Source organism: Spea bombifrons, chromosome 3 (genome assembly GCF_027358695.1).
Source record: "Spea bombifrons isolate aSpeBom1 chromosome 3, aSpeBom1.2.pri, whole genome shotgun sequence".
Taxonomy (NCBI): domain Eukaryota; kingdom Metazoa; phylum Chordata; class Amphibia; order Anura; family Pelobatidae; genus Spea; species Spea bombifrons.
Window position 1 is genome coordinate 84,285,780 of NC_071089.1, and position 22,489 is coordinate 84,308,268.

The 22,489-nt window shown below is 37.6% G+C and overlaps 1 protein-coding gene across 5 annotated transcripts in view; it reads left to right on the forward strand.

The window, feature by feature from the left end:
* IL1RAP (interleukin 1 receptor accessory protein) overlaps positions 1–22,489 on the forward strand; it is a 75,561-nt gene that overhangs the window by 12,700 nt on the left and 40,372 nt on the right. For 2 of the 5 annotated variants that reach the window (XM_053458524.1, XM_053458528.1), the window contains exon 2: positions 8,030–8,121. The exons of 2 other annotated variants lie outside the window; for them this stretch is intronic. In XM_053458524.1, the coding sequence (XP_053314499.1) occupies positions 8,039–8,121 (83 nt within the window). In that variant the 5' untranslated portion in view covers positions 8,030–8,038. Of the gene's footprint in view, positions 1–7,515; positions 8,122–22,489 lie in introns of those variants that run through there. One more of the 5 variants, XM_053458525.1, reaches the window with a different exon arrangement.

Below are 22,489 nucleotides of genomic sequence, written 5' to 3' on the forward strand. Positions count from 1 at the left end.
CATCACAAGAGTAATAAATGTATACAGATAAAGAACCAGGATGATCTCACTCATATCTATTTATTCATTGTAATTTTTTATGGTGAGAAAATGTTGGTATTGAACACAAGAAATGGGTAAAACATGTAATATACACACACACACCATATGTTTAGGAAGAACTGCAATAATTGTCATGGGATTACTTATGAGTCCTTCACACATCTTCAAGAAAAACTAGTTGGGTCGGAGAGCACTAATGGGTTGCTTTGTAAAAGGCTTGAACATCTTAATTTGTCTTGTTCTTTCTAATCCATGGAAAGAGTCCTGTAGAGCCAGAATGTATCCAGGGTCTCTGATGTAATCCCTCACTACAAATTGATGTCACAGTGGCTGTGGTTTCTCTATGGGGGTGCCTTGGAGTTCTTGTTAGGAACCATATGCTAATCTGGTCTTTGAAGAGCTCTCTGTGATAGAAGCTTAGAGAGTCCATACCACATCATGCAAAATTGACCACAAAAAGTCAAGACAGACCAGTCTTTAACCAGGTAAGCAAGCCGACCAAGCAAAGGTACCAAGGAAGAAAACATAAGCAAACTCAAGGGAAATATATATATAAAAGAGAGCCAAGACAAGGATTTGAAGGCATCCAGTGACTATGGAAACCAGGAACATATAAATGCTCCAGCAATAGTGACTGTGAGCATCAGGGTATTTGCAGGCATGCAATGACTAGCAACCAACACTTGTGGTAGCTACAAGGCTGTCCTAGATCATAGAGGTGAATAAATGAGCACCAACACCAAGAATCTCTCAGGCTTGAATCCCGGTGGAACATCACGGTCGCATCCCAATAATTAAGAGAAAACTTTTTTTTTCTTCCAGTGAAAAAAAATAAACTTTGTAATGCTGAGGCCACTCTGACCATTAACTCCGTAAGGACATTCTTCCCTAATATGAGATCAAGCTTTACTTTTAAATAAAGAAAAAGCTTAGGACATAAAGTCACAGGTCAAAATGATTAGCTAAGAGGGACGTAGAAAACATCATTTTTGCGGCACAAAACTATTCTATTCAGCGTTGCCTAGAGAACTATGCTTGGTCACTGGAGTTGAGATGAAAACTGAATATACTGGTAACTTATATAAACGAGCACAGTATATATTAGTAAATTGACAGATCTACACAAATTACACAATACTAATTGTAATTTAAAGGTAGGAGGGGGTTAAGGAAGAAAGAAAAGGCTGAAATGTGATCAGGAAGAGGAGAGACCCAGAATGAAAATATAGATATATATATAAATATAAACTAAACATATTACAAAAAAGAGAATATATCACATGCCTCATTAAATTCTTTGCAAGACAAAGTATACACTGTTACAGAGCAATATGTCTCTGCTTCACAATCAAAGGAGGCATTTTGTACAAGGAAAACCTGTTCTGAAGCCAGAGCACGTAGTGTATTGATACTGGTACTATTAGGATGGTGCAAATGAAAGTGTCATGCTACAGCGCTTTTTGGGGTTATTATTAAAATGTCTCTAAAATGCTCATTGAGCCTGTCTTTAAGCATCAGGTACCAATAACCTGTTTGTTTGTTTTATCACCTTGATTTGCAGATTGATACATACATACTACATGCATTTTTTTAATACAGGCCAACACATTTATATATACAGGAATCTCATATTGATATATGTTTTGTTTTCTAGGGTTATAATTTCTTCAGTGTCAAAGGAATCTTACAAACAGGCAAAAAAAAAAAAAAAGATCTTTTCTAAAATGTTGACATGTAAAAGGTACATATTTGTTGTACTGTATGTCGCAATAAAACTCACTGGAACAGGCTGCATTTTTACCATGGTTTTGACTGTATTTGTTACAGGAATAACATCTATAGGACTATCTGTAGTTCGTTATCTCTCATTGCTAATTTCAATTGATTCAAAAGCTCTCTCGTTTGTGAGCTTGTGAGTAGTAAACTGGCACAAGTTACACAACTTGCTAATTCACTAATGCCAACCTATTCAAGTTGATTAAAACACCAATGGCCATATGGTGGAGACGTGAGGCATAGATGCCCCCTAGAGCTTAACCCCATCCCACCAGGCATGAGATGGGAGGTGATGGGGTGGCATGTGATGGGTCCATTCCTTCTATAGTTCAGGCATATACCAAACAAGATTTATTGTACTACTCACTGCCCCACTGCACAAAGGTTGGGGGACGAGAGGACTTGACCATCACGCTTTCCCCAGTTAACCAGGGGCATCTGTTTTATTTTTATTTTATATTTAATCGTATATATGTTATATATAAATATACAGTATATGAGAAGAGCAGGATGCCTTTTTACATTTACTTTTGCTGGTTACGGGGGGGGGGCCTGCAAGATTTCATTCAACCTGTATTCCTTTGTCTGAAACAATTTAAAGGGGCATGCATTCACAAACAACTCCTATATCAGAATATATGAGTGAGTTATTTTGCAAGTGTAATTTGCCCCTTTTTCCTGATTCTCAGTGAGTATGTGCTTGCTTTGCCTCAAATGCTGAGTATTATACATCAGGTCTCTCAGTAACTATTTCCCTCTGTGGTTTGGCTTGTTCATAGTTTCATTAACAGCAGCACCTCAGGTAGGGATTAGTTTCCTTTGTCAGATGTGTTGAGACAGCTTAGTATGTAATTGAATAAATATATGGACAGCTTGAGATACCATTCAGTTGCAGAACTCTTACAGCCCCTCAATATTTTATTCCTTTCCTTTTTGCGTAGGGTGTTCCTTCTGTTCACGTTGTATTCCTCCCATCTGTGCTCACATGAATTCGGAAGAATTACGTATTCTGGTCAAAATGTTTCAAATTGTTACTGAAGATACCATACTGGCCTTATTGTGATGCATTTCCCCAAACTGAAACAATATTATTATTGTTGATATTCTGTTTTCTTGGTTTCCATAGTTCATCCATTTGTCTGTAATGTGCCATAACTAAAGTTGTAGGGCTGCGGGAATAAACTCAAAACACAAATTAGATGCCGACTGTGTGCATATGTGTGTGTGTGTGTAAATGTATATTGCTCATTTTAATTTAAAAACACCATTGTTTTGTTAATTCGGTGCCTTTTTTAGAGAGGTTGTTCTATACCTACACACATACAGTTACACTTTTCAGTGCCCACCAGGGAAAAAACACTAGTGGAACATCAAATTGGCATAAATCTTGCTTACCTACAGCAGGGCTTCTTTGTATTTAGAGGTGCAGCTAAATATCACCAAAAAGCAAAGTGCAGAAGCAATAGGTAGTTTAAGAAAATTAATTTACTTAATGACTTTCATTTGAATTCCTTCATGGTTAGAGCCCCAAGGGTCTGGGGTGTGTGAGTGGACACACAGTACTGGTTTGTGTGTATATGTATAAAGTAAAGTGGTTCACTGTCAAGACAGAATGGTTACATATTAGTTTCATTAATCTATCTTCATCTCCAAGTACCAGTTAGTGGAGGTATTATTGATTTAATCTGCCGCCTGTTAATGCTAATGGACATTAATTAGAGAGTAAATGCTAACTAACTGCTGGAGAGTCAGTAGGTAATATGTTAAAGCAGAATTCCCACCTTCACAGCATTTTGTAACATTTGAAGCATAATTTGGTGCCTCCTATAGTTCTGTTTCTTTCTCAATCTTGCAATTGTTATAAGAGATTTCCTTGTACCAGAAGTGATTTTTTTTTTTGTGGTGACGGAAAGATCTGAAGAGAGCCTGAATGTTGCTGTTTCTGGGCACTGGTTTAATAACACTCGGTATGAGCGTTGGTATACCTGCACTATTTGAATGCCCAGCACAGAGTCCCAATAGTCCCAATAGTACTGGGAGTCTGGGACCTCTGATGACCTGCCTTCTGGCTGATCACCCATAATGGGACTTTTGAGCGTTACTCTCCAAAGTAGAATAGCCACCTACCTCGTTCTTCAACTCATCTAAGCAGGGCCTGCTAAATATATACGGTATGTCTTACACTGTGTTAATTTAATTTTTAATATGCTTTTCCAAGCTCATGGCAAGGCACAGCTAAAATAAGAGAAGACTATATTCACATAAAGCTTTGTCATATGTCCTTAAAAATGTACCCTAATAGTGATCTATAGTTGATCAGTGGGGGAAACATTGAGCCACCCTAAGCCTCTGCAATACAGCTCTTATTTGTTCAGAGATTTTCAAGCTACCATTGTTTGGCGAGTCTTGTATATAAGACCTTTGCTTTGGAAATTTTGCTTTGTGATTTGCATACAACGACAGTATTCTGGAATGAGGAAACTTAATTGGTAAAGGCATGGGGGTATCACACCTGTGGAGACACCTTGAGTATGTTATCGGGAAGAGCACATCTGAAATCCAGAGAGCTGAGTCAGTGCATAATGCGGCACGCTTGACAGGTTTTGCATCTATTTCTCACAATGTTTGCAATCACATGGGGCATATTTGCCATCGTTAAGTAACTCTATCAGTTTATGTTGTCAGGATCTCTTGCTGAAGGCATCAGTCTTTCAAAAGGTTTCTTAAGGGCCACCCCTGGCAATGTGGAGAGAAATAGAACCTGCATTGTTTCTGAGAAATTTAGTTCTTCTGACCTAGAACATGGCTGTGCAAGTGTTTGTTGAAAAATAATACATTCTGTAAGACTGATCCATAAACCGATCAGACTGGGGCCATAAAAATATAAGTGAAGGCCACGTTTTGCAAGTCGGATTCCATTTGGTCAGCACTGATTCTGCATGATCATACTGGTCTTCAAACAGAATTTTACACTACACGAGGGTGACAGGGTTTCCAGAATACACATCATTTTTACATACTGCTGACCAGATAAAAAGCTGCCCTGCAATATGTGGGATACATAGACTCACGAAAGGGAAACAAGTAGTCAGAAATACATCCTCCACACTGCAGGGCAGCATTTCATCTGGGCTGATCAGCAATATATATAAATATATGTATCCTGAAAAACATGGCTGATGTGGTCACCCTACATAATACGCATAATATTCCATACTAAAATTATTTTTTTGAACAATATAAATATTGCATTAGGGTATGTGGGGGCAATTTCTAGCCATCAATTTTGTCTATACAGGCTTTATGTGGCAATCCTTTGCATAAGTATTGCTGCTATTATTAATAAACTATACACATTTGTGGGACTATATCCAAATCTCAATTAGACATTTTCATTTTACAAAATTATGTGTAATTGCCCTTTAGTATGTCATCTCACAACAGGGAACACACACTTGTTCTGTTCCATTGGCGTGTGCATCCGAAGCTGGAAATATTTCCACAATAACTCTTACCCCCATGGTTAATATAGCTTTGCTTTTGCATGGCGGCCGTTTTGTCTATTAGAAGGAAAGCAGATTGGGCAGTTTTTCTTCTGTTAATTTTCTATTGCTGTCATTTTGAGTAAATAGGAGGAAATTGCCTAATCTGCCTTTTCTCTTCTACAATAAAGCCTTAAGTGTGATTACTTTCCGATATTATTTTGCATAATTCCACAGCGGCAGGTGGAGAAAAGATTAAAGTTTTTGCTCCTGCAATCACAAGCCAGCCTCCCCCATGCATTGTATATTCAATCACATTTGTTGCAGAGATTTTGTTTGTTCCCAATTAGCAGTTGACATTTCAGTGACATTAATTTAGGCACCCAGACCGGAGGGGATATGAGCGTTTATGACATTAAACACTGGATTGGGAGATGTGTGCGCAAGGTCTTTTACAAAATTGGTTTGTGGATTTAAATGGGTTGTATCGCTTAAAAATATTTACCACGCCTAGTTACACGGGAACACAGAAGGCAAAGTACCAAACAGGTTCCCGATGGCTGGGCACAGGGAAAATTAAGCTGAGTAGAAATAAACATGGCTAGAAGGGTTGCCTTTGTAAATGGAAATTCACAAACACAAAGCCAAAGTGAGGGGAAAAACTAAGTTTCTGTTGTCTTTACTGCAGCAGGTACACCATATCTATACTCTAAAGAAGGAAGGAAAATGCTTGAACAAGAGGCCATCATCTAAAACTAGAGATTCAGAGGTTTATATGTAATCTAAGGTGGTAGAGGGGAATTCAGTGAGGGAATTTAAATAAGCATGGGATAGACAAATAACTAACCTTACACGTAGATGAGACCAAAAGACTGACTAAGGTCTTGTACACCAGCAAAAACAGGGGTGAATGGTTCTTACATGCTGTTGCATACTTCTGGTATCTGAAGTTTTGGGAGATAATGTGTGTTGGAGGCTTACTTGGTTCTTTAGGGACTGGACCTCAATAAAGTAAATAGTGGTTGGACTGTTGTGTGTCTAAGTGAGATTCACCTGCTAAACAGGTATATCCTTAACATCCTGCCGCCAATCGACACATGATGTGTGGAGTATGCCAGCCCCGGTGTACGTAACAATATCTCTGCTATTTACAGAGCAGTGTCACCGCTCTGCTCTCAGACTACAGTCCTGGTGTATGGTGTTTAGCTCTGATTAAATAGCAACCTTGCTGATGGCTTCAATTTTGCTAGAGTGATTACTCTTTTAGGGATGTAGTTAATGGTTCAATATATGGGAGGCCTCCAAAGAAAATAAAGAGCTGCCTCCTGAGTTATTGATCCAGAAGCAAATCACTATGAGTATATAGCGGCGTGGGCTTTGGGTGCTGTGACAGTGAAGTTATACCAAGGCGGTGTTAAATTTTATATAGTATTTCAGAGCCTTGCACCAATTACATTATTTTCCTCTTTATCTTCTCACATCTTATAAGGTTTCTTGTCCTTGTAATGCAGTTAAGAGCCCTTAAAGTTGTGATTGAGCCTCTATTTTGACAGCTTGTCGGCCTTCACTAGATTTCATTCGTAGCACACACAAAATTGAGTTTCCTATTTAATGCGACCTCTGCACATTTAAGGGATGTTTCTTGATTTCACTCTTGGAAGCCGATATTTTAATGAGAACTAATTGGAATTTGTGCACGGCTGTGTCAGTTTTAATGATTTTCTTTTTTCCTTGGCACTCCTTTACATGAAGATTGCCCTATACACCACCGTTCAAAAGTTTGGGGTAACTTAGCTGTTTTCATGGTCTAGCAGTGTAACATTATTACAAATGGGTTTTCTAACGATTATTTACTTTTTTAAACTTTTTACATTTTATTATGCCAGTAATTACATCATTTGGCTTACTTTATTGTTTATTTTATTATTGTTTGGTTAGTTTTTATCCCCTTAATAAATAAAAATAGAACATTTTTTTATTACTTTTTCCACTTGTGGGAAGAGGGAGAAAAATCATTTCTCACTCTCTTCCGTTAACCACACTGTGATCACCACACATTGAGGATTGCAATGTGTGTGATTGGTCACGGGGGATATCCTGTCCTCGGTCATGTGATCGAGCATTCCAGATGTAACTTCTTAGCGGCGCTTGCACCAGCAGTCATTACAAACAATCGGTAAGCAGGAAGCCACCAATGTTGGCTTCTGCTGACCAGGTCTGTCAAGACAGCCTGACCTCTCGTGTAGCAGCAGTGAGATGTTCCTGCCGCTGCAAGAAAGTCAGGACGTACCTGTACGTCCTAAGGGGCTTTGTTGGATGCCTTTTTAGGACGTACAAGGTTTAATTTACAAACTCTGCTTTTCTTTCAAAAACAAGGACATTTTAAGTGCCTCCAAACATTTGAACAGTAGTGTACTTGTCAGGATTTGTACGGTGGCAGTGATGATTCCTTGACAAACACGTTGTGGAAACACACTGTACTGCCCTAGACCCTCAATCTGTACCAATATGCTAACTACTTCTAATTATTTTGCCATAATTACTGCATTTCAACATAAATTGTACGTTCTATTGTATTTATTACATCCTTTGATTGTATTTATTACATGGTTTAGGGTTTGTGACCTAAGAAGAACATGCTTTTAAACTGTCTCATAACTTGAATTAGAGTGTTGACAGCCCGGTTAAGATGTACTGGAATTTCATTTCTCCCCGCTTTTCCTGCACAGAGACAATATATGCCAGATGCTCACTTGTATGGGAAATTGCTGGAGAACCTCCAAAGATTCATAAGTCAAATGAAAAAAAACAAGGCACTCAGGTATTATTAAGCAATTCTATTATTTTATCCATATTTCTGTGCAGTTAAAGGGCATCTACCATGAACAAGAAAATGTGTTCTGTTCTGAAACAAAGATCTGATATGCTTATCTGTTCACAATGCTTTTGGTATCATTATGTTAGATACTTCTGTTTTTATCTCTTTTGCCATGTTTGCTGTTGATACTGTGTATAGATTAATTTTCTATTCTTATATAGTTTTTAATTTGACCCTGATAACACCTCTTCCGAGTTTTTGACCAAATCAGTTACAATTGAACCTCATGTTGTATTATTATTTGTGCATATTACACATTAATTAAGTCTTATGGTGTATTATGTTTTATAGTGAGATTAAATGTAATTTTGCTTAATTACCCTATTTTAAAAAAATATATTTTTGTATATTTTATTAATGGTTTTGCTATCAAGGCATTTCAGCAACACCGTTTTAAGCTTAGGAGGCTCATTGATCGCCTCCTAAGCACTTTTAAATCAGGCGTCCACCTCTGTGTTGTATATTTGGGACATTAATGCTCCAGAGAGGGTCCCTTGAGCAGATTTTGGTGACTCGACGTTGAGAGGTTAATTTAGGTCTTGTAATATTAGCAACAATATAAACACAGCTTTTTGTTTATAGAGGAAAATAAATCCAAAATGTATACATTTATAATCTCATGCCTATCCCAAATATTTTTAATATTTCTCTATTAGTCCATGCAACATTTGTTGGTTATCCTTTCCATTCGCTAGTCTCTTCGTTTTGAATTTAGGCTTTATACCTTTCAGCTTATGTGACGTATACTTTTATCACTTTTGCGAAAACTACCTCCCTCTTGTACTTTGCGAGATTAATATGCAATTTAAATTGTGCCATTTTTTTACATTTCAAAATGTCTTCTACAAACATTTGTGCGTTTCTTTACTGTATTAAGCTATGGAAGCCGTCTTGACATTTTAGGAACCGTCACATATAATTTAACTTGATAAAATTTTGCTAGATCTTTCCACACCACGGTGGGGTTCCTCTGAGCCATGGCGCAGCGGCAAGCTCCATTAACGATCGAATTAGAAGTAGCAAAAAGTTAAAAAATTAATATATCTTTGAATCTTATAATCAGCAGCGTCACAGGGTTCTAGACTTCGCTTTATCCGTTTTAAATGTGATTCAGCATGGTCAGAAGAGATCTCTAAAAAAAATTTTTTTTATATATATATATATATATATATATAGATATATATATATAGATATATATCTATATATATATATATATATATATATATATATATATATATATATATATATTGTTAGAGAAAGTCAAGTATAGTAAATTCCCTAGGGTTTCTAAAAACTTGTACTAAGCATTGCACATATTTGGTACTTTTTGAAAGGATCACTATAGACTGGGGTCAGTGATAAAATCTGCTAAGGACACCAATATATTCTGGTTATTATGGACAATGCAACATGTTACCTGGACGTAGTACTCTTATGTAATACATCTACTACAAGATACATAGCGAAAGAGCTAATTTTTAGTAGAAATACTAACAGACCAATGAACCCTTTATTTATGTCCAGACTCATGAAAGAGTTGTGCAAGATTCTTCAAGTGAAGCATATTAGGTACAATTCCCAGACTGACGGTTTAGTGGAGAGGCTTAATGAAACAATCAAAAGTATGCTATGTAAAATGGTAGACACTGATACCTAATGTTGTCCATTAGGGAAGTTCCCAAGCTTCTACAGGTTTCTCCTTCTTTAAATTATTATATGGATGACATCCTTGTGGATTGTTACATATCGCTAAAGAGAAATGGGAGCAGGAAACCACACCTTACCATGGTGTGCATCTAGCACAGATGCAGGATCAGATGGCAGCTGTCATGCCTGTAGTCAGACAACATATGCAGAAAGCTCAGGAAGAGTAGAAAACCCACTATAATTGTAATGCTAGGATCACAGTATCCAACATGAGGACAGAATGCTAGTGCTGGTTCCAACAGTGCAGAACAAGTTCCTAGCAACTTGGCATGGCCCCTATGAGATCAGTAAAAGGTGGATGAGGTTAATTATAAAGCACGGCAGCCAGGTTGAGGAAAACCTCAGCAGCTTTATCATATCAATCTGTTAAAACTTTGGAAAGATATGGAAGTCCTAATTGGTTTAAAGCCCTCACAACTTCCCATCACAAATTCAGAGGTGAAAATACCAGAGACAGGAGTGCACCAGAAACAGGGGGACAAGAGATCTTGTCAGGAGAGAAATAGGGATTTTTTTTCTCTGGTCCCACAAGGAACTAATGTCATCCAACATGACATAATAACAGAGCCTAAAAAAAAGGAAACCTAAAACCGCACAGAATTCCTGAAGCTCAAAGGAAGGCTAAAAGCTTGGAGGTGGAAAAATGTTAACCCTCGGGGTAATTGAATGATCGCATAGTGAATGGCACTATAAGATTTTTTAATGACTTGCATTTCAAAATTTTAGGGTTGATGAGTTTAAGCACATTACCTGTCAACCCTAGACGAAGGGATATTGGCATACCTCTGACGGAACGGGCAAATGGTCTGTTTTTCGATATACAGTGTTACCACTAGGGTTACATGGGCCTTCTGCCACGTTCCAGAGGATGATAGATACGATTCTAAAACCCCATGTTCATTTAGCTGCAACATACCTAGAGGATATCCATATTACAGACTTGGAATCCCAGTACTTAATTCACTCTGTTGGTTTAACGCCAGTCCTGCCAAGTGTATCATTGGCCAGGAGGAGGCAAAGTACTTGGGTTATTCGATTTGGGAGAGGGTTGGTTAAACTCCAGTTATCAAAAGTGGAAGCTGGCCACGACTACTCCCTAAGAAACAAGTGAGGACATTTTTAGGATGTGTGATACAAAGTCTGGCATAGTAATGTATGGCCGGTATACACAGCCTACTTTGGCTAATTTTATGTGCCCTTACAAACCAAGTTAACGCCCAAGGGAAAGATAGGCATGTTGAAAAAAACTTGATTGTGAGACTTGCTAATTGTTTTATGGGTCCTGGGGTGGAGTATCCAGAAGAGCAGGGAAAAGTCCAAGCCAGGCTTTACAGGTTAAGCTAACTGCAGCTGACCTGGCCTAAAGACGGGATCAGCCTGGTGTAATTCAGTAGACCTTCTTATCCCAGCCAAGAAAGCTGATTTTAAAAAGAAAAACAAACAGAACTGATGGATTGTGTTTGGTTGGGTTATATTGGTTGTTGGGAAGTGGGGGAGCTACCTCAATCTAGAGACCATACCAATTGTTTGTTTAGCACTCACAAGAGCAAGGATTTATTTTGTTTATTATACATGTCTGGTGTCTGTAGGTGAGTGTTTAATAATACTTTGGCTACCCCTTAAATTTAAGTGGAAGGGTTTCCATCACCTTTACCCACCATAACTTATGTAATGGTATTTCTTGGCTACCCCAAGTCTCAACTATTAAGCCAGTATCACAACCTCATACTGACGAGTCCCATTAAGGACGAAACAGCTGTCCATGAGTGGTGATCTGGCTGTTGCACCTCTTCCTGAGTTTTGTCTAAAGGCTGTCTTGTACAGGGGGCAATTACTTTCAAGGGATCCATGTATAAAGTGGATATAGAGGCAAAGGTGATAATTGTTAGCCTTATTTGCATGTGCCTACCCAGAATCCCTTGTGTTTGTGGCAGCACCATGAGATTTCTGAGGGAAAAAACAAGTCTTCTGGCTTGTCTGGTGTCTGTAGATGAGTGTTTAATAATACTTCTACTACCCTATATATATATATATAATATATATATACATAATATATTTGACTGCTGTATAGAGGAATTGAGCTGGATCTGCAAATATAATAACTTCAAAAGGATAAAAAAAAAAGATGTTGGAAATTAACTATTGTAGCTGGAAAGGCTGATTGTTAATGAAATATATTCATAGGCATACAGAGGCCTTTCATCACTGCCATCACTCCTGGATGCCAATGGCACGTTGTCTTCACTAACTCAAGTTTAAGTTTTAAAAGGCTAACCGATGATTTGAAAACCTTTTCGCAATTATGTTTCCACTGGAAATGTCCTTGTTTTCCATAAAAACAGCTAAGTGACCCTATACTTTTGAACGGATATATATAAAATAGTATGATTGTCTATATTCTAATGGCACAGAAGGCCCCCTTTTACAATATTTTTAAGGCGTCATGAAGGGTTGCTTTCTAGGGGAATTAAGTAATCTATGTGGTTTGAATATTAAACAGAGTCACTATAAATAATCCTCTATTTATTTATTGTTGTGTTCATCTTATCAACCCATCCCTGAGGCTTTATTGTTTGACTGGATTAATGTGTGCTTTGGTGGTGATAATAGTCCCAAAGAAAATCTCTTTTGCTCTGCCACGTTTCAGTGTCATTTTAACAACAACAACAAAAAAATCTTGCCAAGAACGGAAATGGTTCTATACCAAAGTGCTCATTTTCTGCCTGCTGAAGGTTTTTCTTAAGGTTCTTAATTACAAGTATTTTTGCCCTTCTCTACATATTGTTTCCTATAAACAAAATCCTTTTTATTTTTGTAAAATTTTCATTCTCACAATTCAGTTCTGTGCATTTGGATGTGATGTACTGATCTCCATGGTGACAGTGTCCAGTTCTTGTCCTTTCTTTCATCAGAAATCTCTAATCCGAGCTCTTAAAGTAAGGATTTTGCCAACTCACCAGGTCTCCTTGGTGTTTGGCTCTGTCACCTTCCAGTTGACCGATTATTCTAATGGTTTTCTTCAGGCAATATGTATGTTTACCGTGTTCGGATGCTTTGACGTATATTTGAGTTGTGAAATGTCAGATCTGTTTTGTATGCTCAAGGTTTGATCAAAGGTAGTAGGATGTGGGTTAGAAGCAGGTACATTTACTGTCTATTCCATTAGGGCCAGATCTCAATGAATTCATTAAATAGATTCTGCATTTTAAGGATCAATATAGTACCCCGAATGTTCTTCATGTTGGGGTTCATTTTGCAGGACTCTAATGCATTTTCTGAATTGATATTGGAGCATGCATTTTTTGCTAATTGGAGTCTCATTTAAGTCATCATCTGCCAGGCTCTACTGAAACCAAGAAGTATTAGAATCCAAATGTCTTGCACTCCTGTTGAAGTCTGTGAAATAGCAGCCAATCACATGCATGCTTCCAAAACCTCAATTTGCAGATACTGTAGTAAAACTTTTGATTTTTTTGAGTTCTGTTCCCATTGGCTAGGGCATACAGTATGCAAGATACAGGGGTATGTTTCTTTCTTCTGGTAAACGCAAAAGGTGTCCATTAACGAAAGAACATCTACTTTGATTTTTACATTCCAAATGTGCTCTAATATGCTTTTAAATGGACTTTGTAAATACTTTCATATGCATTGTTAAAATTTTTAAAAATGTGACAGAGAATTTGGTGGCAGATAAGAGCCATTCTATGATCCGTGGATTCTCACGACCGATTGTTTGCTTGAAGAAGACAATTGGTGGCAGGAAAGGGCTGCCATTCAAATCAGTGGCAGTGCTTTCTGCACATGCACATCTAGGTCTCCATAGATTCCGCCTCTCAGCATTCACAGAGCTGGAGCCGACTGGGCAGTAAGTATGTCACATGCAAGGACATTTATTTGGCCGAACAGATCTCCTGCACATAAAATAGGTGGGTAAAGGGGCAAATACATATTAGGGGCATTCTGCAGCATCCCACCATGCATTTGCAAGTGAGACACCATGTAATTTAGAGGGACTCTCTGCTGTTATATGCCTTAAATTGAATATGATGGCTGGAGTGTCCCTTTAACATGAAAACAGGGCGGTAGTTGACTTTAAAATGTTAACATTGAGAATCTACCAGTGTATACACATGAAATACCTATTATTCCAGTAGTGGAAGCAACCTGTGTGGGCAGCTTGCGAATTCGTATTGCACAGTATTTCATGAATGCTGGTTCCCTAGAACCTTTACTAAGTCTAAGACAAGAACATTTGCAGTACATATGTCTGGTAAAAATCTCCAGAAGGAAGCACAGAAGGCAAAACATCCTCAGGGGAGGCAGCAGCAGAAATAGTTTGTTTTTTTCCCTTTCTCTTTGAATTCTGTTCAGTACATACTTTTTAAATAATTAGCAGCTCTTTGGTAACCAGGTTTTAATACCAAAGAAACCTGTAGCCCCATTAGGACCAAAAGAACTGGCTTCCAGTCAGTTATTTTTCTGCCTCATAAAATTCATTACGTCGTAAGTTTTTATTAGCAGGATTCTCACAGCCTTTCATTTTTATCTCTTATTTATTTTATTGTGACATTCAACTACAGAGTGCTTTACTTTTTCAGTATCTAAATTATAACCAGAGTTCTGAGTAAGTTACCATGTGGGCTTTAGATAAGATAGTAAATTAAAGGGAGAGTTTAATATCCCTGACACCCCTATTGTAGACGAATGCAAATTTAAAATACTCTTCTAAAACCAGGGAAGGCTGCCCTGCTCCAGCATAATCTGACTATTCTTGTCACTGATTGACTGCTTGAATCAGCCAATCAGCGGTAGGAAAGTGCTTCCATTACAAACCAGCACGTCCACATCGTTCGTACAGCCAGAACTGGCAGTGAGTATATCCCAATTTATACTTGCTGTGATCTGTGGCACGTGCTGCCTTATGGATAATCTGGATATGGTTATGCTCAAAATCGTACCTACCTTGGAGGATGCTAAAACCCAGCACTGGGAATATACAACAAGTATAGCAGAAGCTTTATATGGGAAACTCTGAAATGTTTAGCACACAGGGATGTGATCTTAGACGGCATTTCTGGTCTTTTTGAGTAACAGAAGCACAGTGCTCAGTAGCTGGTTAAGGTATACATTAACATTTTAAGAACTAGGATCTACTTATACCCAGTCGGCTACTTATTTATTACTTTATATGCATTGGATCCATGGAATGATTAGCATTTGGAATTATAGGTACCTTTTATCAGTTGTTAAAAATGTCATATTTTTGAAACTGCAACGTTGGTTGTAAAGCATTTTCTTTTCTGGGTAGCAGATGTAAGAATAAAATAAAACCGAAAAATAGAGTGATATCCCTGAAGTGTTGTACCATAAACAGAAAGGTTAGTAACATCTTAAAGAACATAAAATAGCTTTGGAAAGGTCACAGCCACACAAATTGTGTGTTTCAACAAAGCAAGTGCTACACTTTGAGCCGGTGCAGTTCCAAATGCAGAATGTATCTTTGTTATTTATTGAACTTTCTGGCAGTATAATTTGTACTTACTTGTATTAATGGCACTGATTCACTCCTAGCCAAATCAGTCCATTCACAATGTTGTGCTTTTAAGCCAAACATGTAGATTGGAGCCTTTTTTAGTTACTTGCTTGTTACTTGTCTTGTTAACACACATAGTTTAATGGTTTTTTTTTATTCTTTATCTATGTGTCACACATTGATTTCTGGCTAATGAAGAGACGGTGATTTCAGTGCCTATTTGTTGTTCTAATTGCACCTTTGGTGGTTGAAAGGCTGCCCCATTTCATATATTTTTCATCTATATATCTTCAAAGAATTTAAAATTCTTAACCCCTTAAGTACCAGTATACTACACAGTACACTTTTTTAGACGTACCAACAATAGATTTGTTAAATCGCGTTGACTTAAAAACCACTCTATATTCATATATACTTTTTATTTATTTTAAGTTTCCTAATTTTTTTTGGGGGGGGGTTTATTTTTTTTTAATCTTTTAATTTTTTAACCACTACCTAAGCCTAACCATATCTAATTCTCCACTAACTAACCCCCACCACACTACCCAATATACATAAAAATACATATAAAAAAAAATAACCCCTACGGTTAAGGGGGAAAAGAAAAATGAAAAAAAAAAATTTAAACCTGGTCTTTGTAAGCAGCAGAGAGAAAGAAAGAACGGTAAGAAAAAGTCCGATCACATTGCCTTTGTAATTTAACTGTTTCTGTACATGTGATTGGCTGTAGAAGATATCAAATTCATGGGAGTGCAAGAAATTTGCTGTAGACCGGTTGCTCCGCTTACAGAGTGGTCAGCAAAAGCATTGAGCACTGATCATCGTGATCTCAGCAATGTGGGACCGTTTTTAATCTGTTATGTACTAGATACGTCATTGGTCATCCACGGACATTTTTTCATGACATAACTGCTACGTCATTGGTCACAAAAAGATTAAGGGTAAATAAGCCACCTTCTCATGGTAGGAAGTGGGAAATTTAGTGCATAGTGTAAACTTTGTGTCTTACAATTCATGTATATCTTTTCCATAATCTCTGCCAAATTAAGAGGGAATCTGTTCATGTACATGTTGAATATCTTAAAACATAGTGGGGATGTAGAAGAATTTAGATGCTTCACCTGTTAAGTGTTTAGTTGGACCATCATACTGCACAGGCAATGGTATGTAATAGAGTCCTGCGTGGGCCTGTTTTCTTAATTCCACCCCCCCTAAATTTTTGACCAGTACCGCAATACTGGCCAATCTGCCCTGAGAATGATGATAGTTAATACAAAGCATTTGGTAATTAAAGCACCCATTTTTATCACTGCTCTTATTTCTGATATAGATGACTATCCTTTATTGTCTTTTCATATTGACCGACCTACCGCTTATTCTAGAGAGGATTGTAAGATTTATATTGGAGAAGATTGGGATGTAAAACTTTATTGCTGTCTTGCTGTCCTTTACTTGACCTAACTATACAGTACATATTTTGAATCACTTGAAATCCCCCACCATGTCCAAGAATATTGTTGTTGTAGAGATTTTTTTTTTTAAATGTACTGTACTTTTTAACTCTTTCAGTGTAAGCCGGATAGGTGGGATAGGTGGTTCCCAAAAATGACTCAGGAGACTAACCACATATTGTTGCACGCCGTGGCATTTCCTTTCTGAACTTATTACTGCCTCTTATTTATATAGCCCCAACAATTTACGCAGCACTTCTTCCAATACATATATTTAAGGGGTATGACAAGATTAGAATTGAAAAAAGACAAACCAATGCATTACTGTAGATAAAGTCCCTGTTCGCAAGCTTACACAGTAGAGTAAAAAAAAACAAAAAACTTTTCTGCAATGTAATGGGGTTGCCGTCAGCTCGTCTTTCCTTTTAACTGTGCACACAAGACTTCCATTAAAGAGTTAAACACAGAGGAATGAAGTAAAACTGGTAGCATGCTGACAGCTGATATCTTGTGATATCTTGTTGGCCACCATGCTGGTAGAAAGGTAAAATGTCTGGTTATTGTTATTGTTACACTAAGCTCCAGATCAGGATGTAGTACAATGTAACAATAAACACAACAACCCACTTCTTTATTATTGCAACATTATTATTATTTATTTGTTAGCCGCAACATTAATCTCATTAATATTGGATTTGTTTGATTAATTATCAAGAATACAGTCTTTCTAATACAATGTAAAGCAATGTCTATTTTCTGAACAGGCTGGAATTCTTTACTAAAAGGGTATGCTCACTAATGTACCGGTAGTTTAAGGTGTAATAATTTGGGGGCTGTGATTTGCTCAATGAGTTTTACCCCCTGGTTACAGTAGCCTTTAAAATTCCCAGGAAACAAACTTGTGGTAGGTGGATGTCTGGCCCATCTCTGACCCCAAATAATCTTATCTAAATTTTAATACTCCCATATTTTTGAAGGGTTTAAACTGAATTAATCCAAAATGTTATGTGTACTTTGCTTGGTCTATTCCTCTTGAGTGGAAAACCAATTAATATACTGTCAGTAAGAATAGAAAAACATAAGAATGGATACCAAATTTTGGATGTATATCATAATTTATTGTTTTTTTCTTTTCACCACTAGCACTGATCGTATTTATCTAATGTGCCAAGCGTTTGACAATAGGAACTCAGAACTAACAAATGATCAAGAAGCCTTTTTCCAGCAAAATCCACCACAGATTGCCAAAGGAATTTAATTAACTGTACTTTGACCATTTAAGGAAAGATTGCAATAATCTCTTGAGCGGGACCCTCAAAAGCCCACCATTCCTGCCAGGAACGTTGTTTAAAATTACCATAAGGCTAGATTGCCACTCATCTCCTGATGTATCTGTATGTATTATTGCATATTTGTTATGTATGTTAATTTGTTGGCGCTTAATACATAAAAAGATAATAATATGAAATGTATGGTGTTCAAGTTTTATATATTTTATATATATATATATATATATTTTAAATTTTGTTTTAAACAAACCAAAGCAGAAAGGTAATGTTCTACTTAGGAAAGGTTTAACCGCATAAAAACACGGAAACTTTTAAAAATTCTTATGAAACTTTTAAGTCTATATTTTGATATATATACCAAATTGTATAGAAACACTTTACAGAACAAAAGCAGGCTATATACTACCCTTTGCTGCAGAAAAATTGAGTGTCATTTCAACTATAATATATTCTCAAAGGAAGGATTCTTTACATATATTTTGTGCAATTTACAGAGCTCTAGAAGTACAAAGAGAACTTGAATTTTATGGGTTTCTTTATCTTACAAAACAGAGAAACTAAGGCACGTTAAGTAGAAACTATATGGCAAAAGGGAAATATATTTCCACGTAGCAAGAGAAGCTGATTTTTCAAGAAACTCAAGAACCAAATATTCTTGGCTGTCTAATATTTTATTCCCTACCAGTCATAGTATGCTATCTACCCTCACAGCCGGGGTATCTAAAGAAAGTGTACTCTAAAGAGGAGAATGTTTAAATATCCTTTACAGAATTTTGTTGGTTTGCAAGGTAGTGCAGGGACATGAAGTACATAACTGAATATTCAGGTGGTTGGGGAGTGTGAATGGAAAATGCAGAACTATAATCTTTAATAACTGCCGTCGGGGACTTGATTTGTGCCGTGCCCATGCATTTATTTTCTGTAAATTTCCAGAAAAAAAAACCCTCCTTACCCACTGTTACAGTTAAATGATTTTCAGACTCCCGTATATCTGTACGATGCCGTAACATTGCCCGTAGCTCTAACAGGTAAACGGATAAAGGGAGACAATATTTCCATTTTTCAAATGTTGTTTTTCACAGGAAACTGCTGGTATTTTGCATACCCCCTGTCTGTGGGATTTTAATACCTTTTTCTTTTAAAATAACTTTTTATGCCCAGAAGACAAAAAAAAATAGCTTCTCCCCAGTTGCATAGAATAGGGATTAGATGCGGTCACCCTTTGTTGCTGTATAATTAATTTCCAAAAAGATGTTTGTAGAAAAACATAAAATATAAAATATTTCTAACAAGTCAGAAGATGACTTCAAAGCTTCTTTTTAAAAACTGGCGAGAACTCTCCAATGTTTTGAGTCCTTCTGGGAATATAAATATTTAATTGTGTGTTCTTTTATAAATGTTCTTCAACCTCAGCTATTGAGCCATAGGTTGTCCGATCCAAGGCTTGATAAATCCCAGGAGCCAAATAGCATGGCTCCTACTTTAGATCTGCTAACATTCTGTGCCATTTTACATTGATCTGTATAGTGCCCCCTCTTCCTGATGCCTAAAAAAAATTGAGCTGGCTACCAGGTTTGTCTGTCTGGCTCCTAACTTCTACACACATTTGCCCAGCCCTGGTCAAACCACTTATGGTTAGTTTGCTTTCTTTTTAATTGCTAATAGTTATTAAAATCTCCATTTACTGTGCGATAACGTTTAATGTGATTAACTGGTTTCTGTGCTGGATTTAATTATGGCTAAGCTCACATGTGACACTATCCTTTAACTAAATTGATTCTTTTTTAATAAAATGTTGTGCAGAGAGTTTAGGAATAGAAAGTGCAATGTGATGTAAAATGCGTTTATAAGCCTAATAAGGTTTTGACCAATGTACCGTGCAGAGGCTTGTATCCATATTTAATAGATCTATTACAAATATTCCATTTTGTAATTTAGTACACTAAATATGTGCCTTTTGAGTTTTACATATTAAAAAACTAACTTTTAATGTTATAAACTCACTTTATGTGTATACCATGGGTCATCATTTCTCCTCTCCATTAAGTTATTTCACCCCTGTTTGTGATGCATTTTGTAGGTCTAGGGCAGCCCCTTTTTAGATACAACAGTGGTGGTAAAAATATTTATAAAGTGCACTTTGTGTGCAAAAACAAATTGACTATGCAGACTTTGACCTTGGCATCTATTCACTCAAGATGGAGTCTGCTGGAGAGTTGAGCATTTCAGCGCCCTAATATTAATCTGCATTATCAAACGCAAACAATAGTGGCCTTCTTCTGCAGGAGAAGCTGGGCTGGCCCTGTATAATGCATTTTCAAAACAGTGAGGAAAGTTTTAAGGAATCTCCCTCATTAATCTATTAATTATGATACAATCCAACATCGAAATTGTCCGAACAGAGACACTGGAAGTGGGTGGTACAGTCGGACCCTGCAGGGCTGTAACTAGAAACCACCTGGCTCTGGTACAAAAAATTGCCCCGGGGTCCCAAACAGCTGGTCTGTGCCATCATTGCCCCCAAACAACTCGTCTGTGCCTTCTTTGCCCCTTAACCCCCTTCCAACATACAACATATCTAAACACACTTACTCATACTCACTAACACACACTCCATGCTCATACACATAAACCGTTACACATCCATGCTCATATACACACAGTAACACATTCATACACATACACAAGTCCACATCCATGCTCATACACATACACAGTTACACATTGATACTCATACACCTACACAAGCCCACATCCATTCTAACACAAACACACGCAAGTCCACATCCATGCTCACACAAACACAAGTATATATATCCCACCTCTCGCCCCCGCTTACCTCTCACCACCCTTGCAGCTTTCCTTCTGGCTGCTCACACACAGTGCAGGTAGCTCGCTTTCACCGCTGGGTCACATGACGTTATAGATTTGGATCTGTGCGGCCCAGGTCAGGAAGGCCCTTTCTAAACTATTTTGAGCCGGCACAGGAGACAGGAAGAAAGAGACCCTTGTAGTAATGCCAGTGGGCCCATGATCCCGTGGCACCTACACAAAAATTGGGACTATCCTGCGAAAATTAGGACTGTTGTGAGGTATGCATTATGCAGAATATGTTTCAAGAAAAACTCACTGGGCTTTGCCTGTCATAATGCATAGTGAAATCAGGGAGTTGAAGTTCAATACTGTCAGTACTTAGTGAAAAGACCCCATTTACATACTGAAATGTAAACGCTTAGAAACTCTTAGGCAAAAGGATTGATTTCCAATGGACACGGATACAGCAGCCTTTAAACTGCTCTTTTAAGTGGTGGAATATAAGCCACGAGTTTCTTGCTGCGTTCATTTCCTCAGGATGTAACTGCACAGTCATCATTTCTGGATATACACTACTTTGCTTATTAGGGCTTTTTGTTGTTTGTGGTTTAAATAAAACCAAACACATTTCATTGTATTACGTTTAATGAGGAAAAGGAAGACCATCAGCAAATGTGTGCGTCAAAAATAGTAAGCGCTCCACCATCTAATCAAAATATATACATGTTTGTTGGGGGGGGTTCCAATTTTTTGTGTCTAAATAACTAACTTTATGGGTATGCTGTTAAATGAGATATTAATATTAATATTGGTTGTCTTTAACTTGGTGCTATGAGACGGTCGGCGGATATAGAGGACACAGGAGGTTCACCTCTTCCTCCATAGTCTGGTTTTTAACACCACTTTTGGCTGCTTGAAACAACCCGTGACAGGAAATTTTTACTTGGTTAGAGACCATGATAGTGTCTTATAAATCAGTGGCCAAATATACCTCCTGGGGGCCTAGACGCTAGGTCTGGGCAAAGCAGCAAATTTATGAGGGGAACTGAAAAGCCCCTCACTGGACCTGACACATGTCCCTCCGTGCTCAACTCTTTGACTACATATACACTGTGTAGAACAGAGCTTGGTAAATTAAAGCACTTGCGCTAACACCTAGCTTTAAGGACCTATTCTGAAACTAAAAACAGTTGGAAAAACAAACACACTAGGTTAGCTTACACCTATATTACAGAAACCTCTTTCCAAGGCGCACTATCCTTGCACTACCGGACCTACAAAAGTATTGCCATGCCATGTTGTTGGGTAGGATAGTGGAATGGTGCACAGCTAGAGGATCAAAGGCCACAGTTATTATGGTACCTCTTGCTGGGAAGGTAGAGACTGAGTGAAGGAGTGACAGAGAGTGTGAGTCAGCATGAGTAAGAGTAAGCGAGAGAGTGAAAAACCAACAAAATAGAAAAATAAAAATTAGGAGCTCTCTGCTTTAAACTTATAATTCGGACAAATCCGGATGC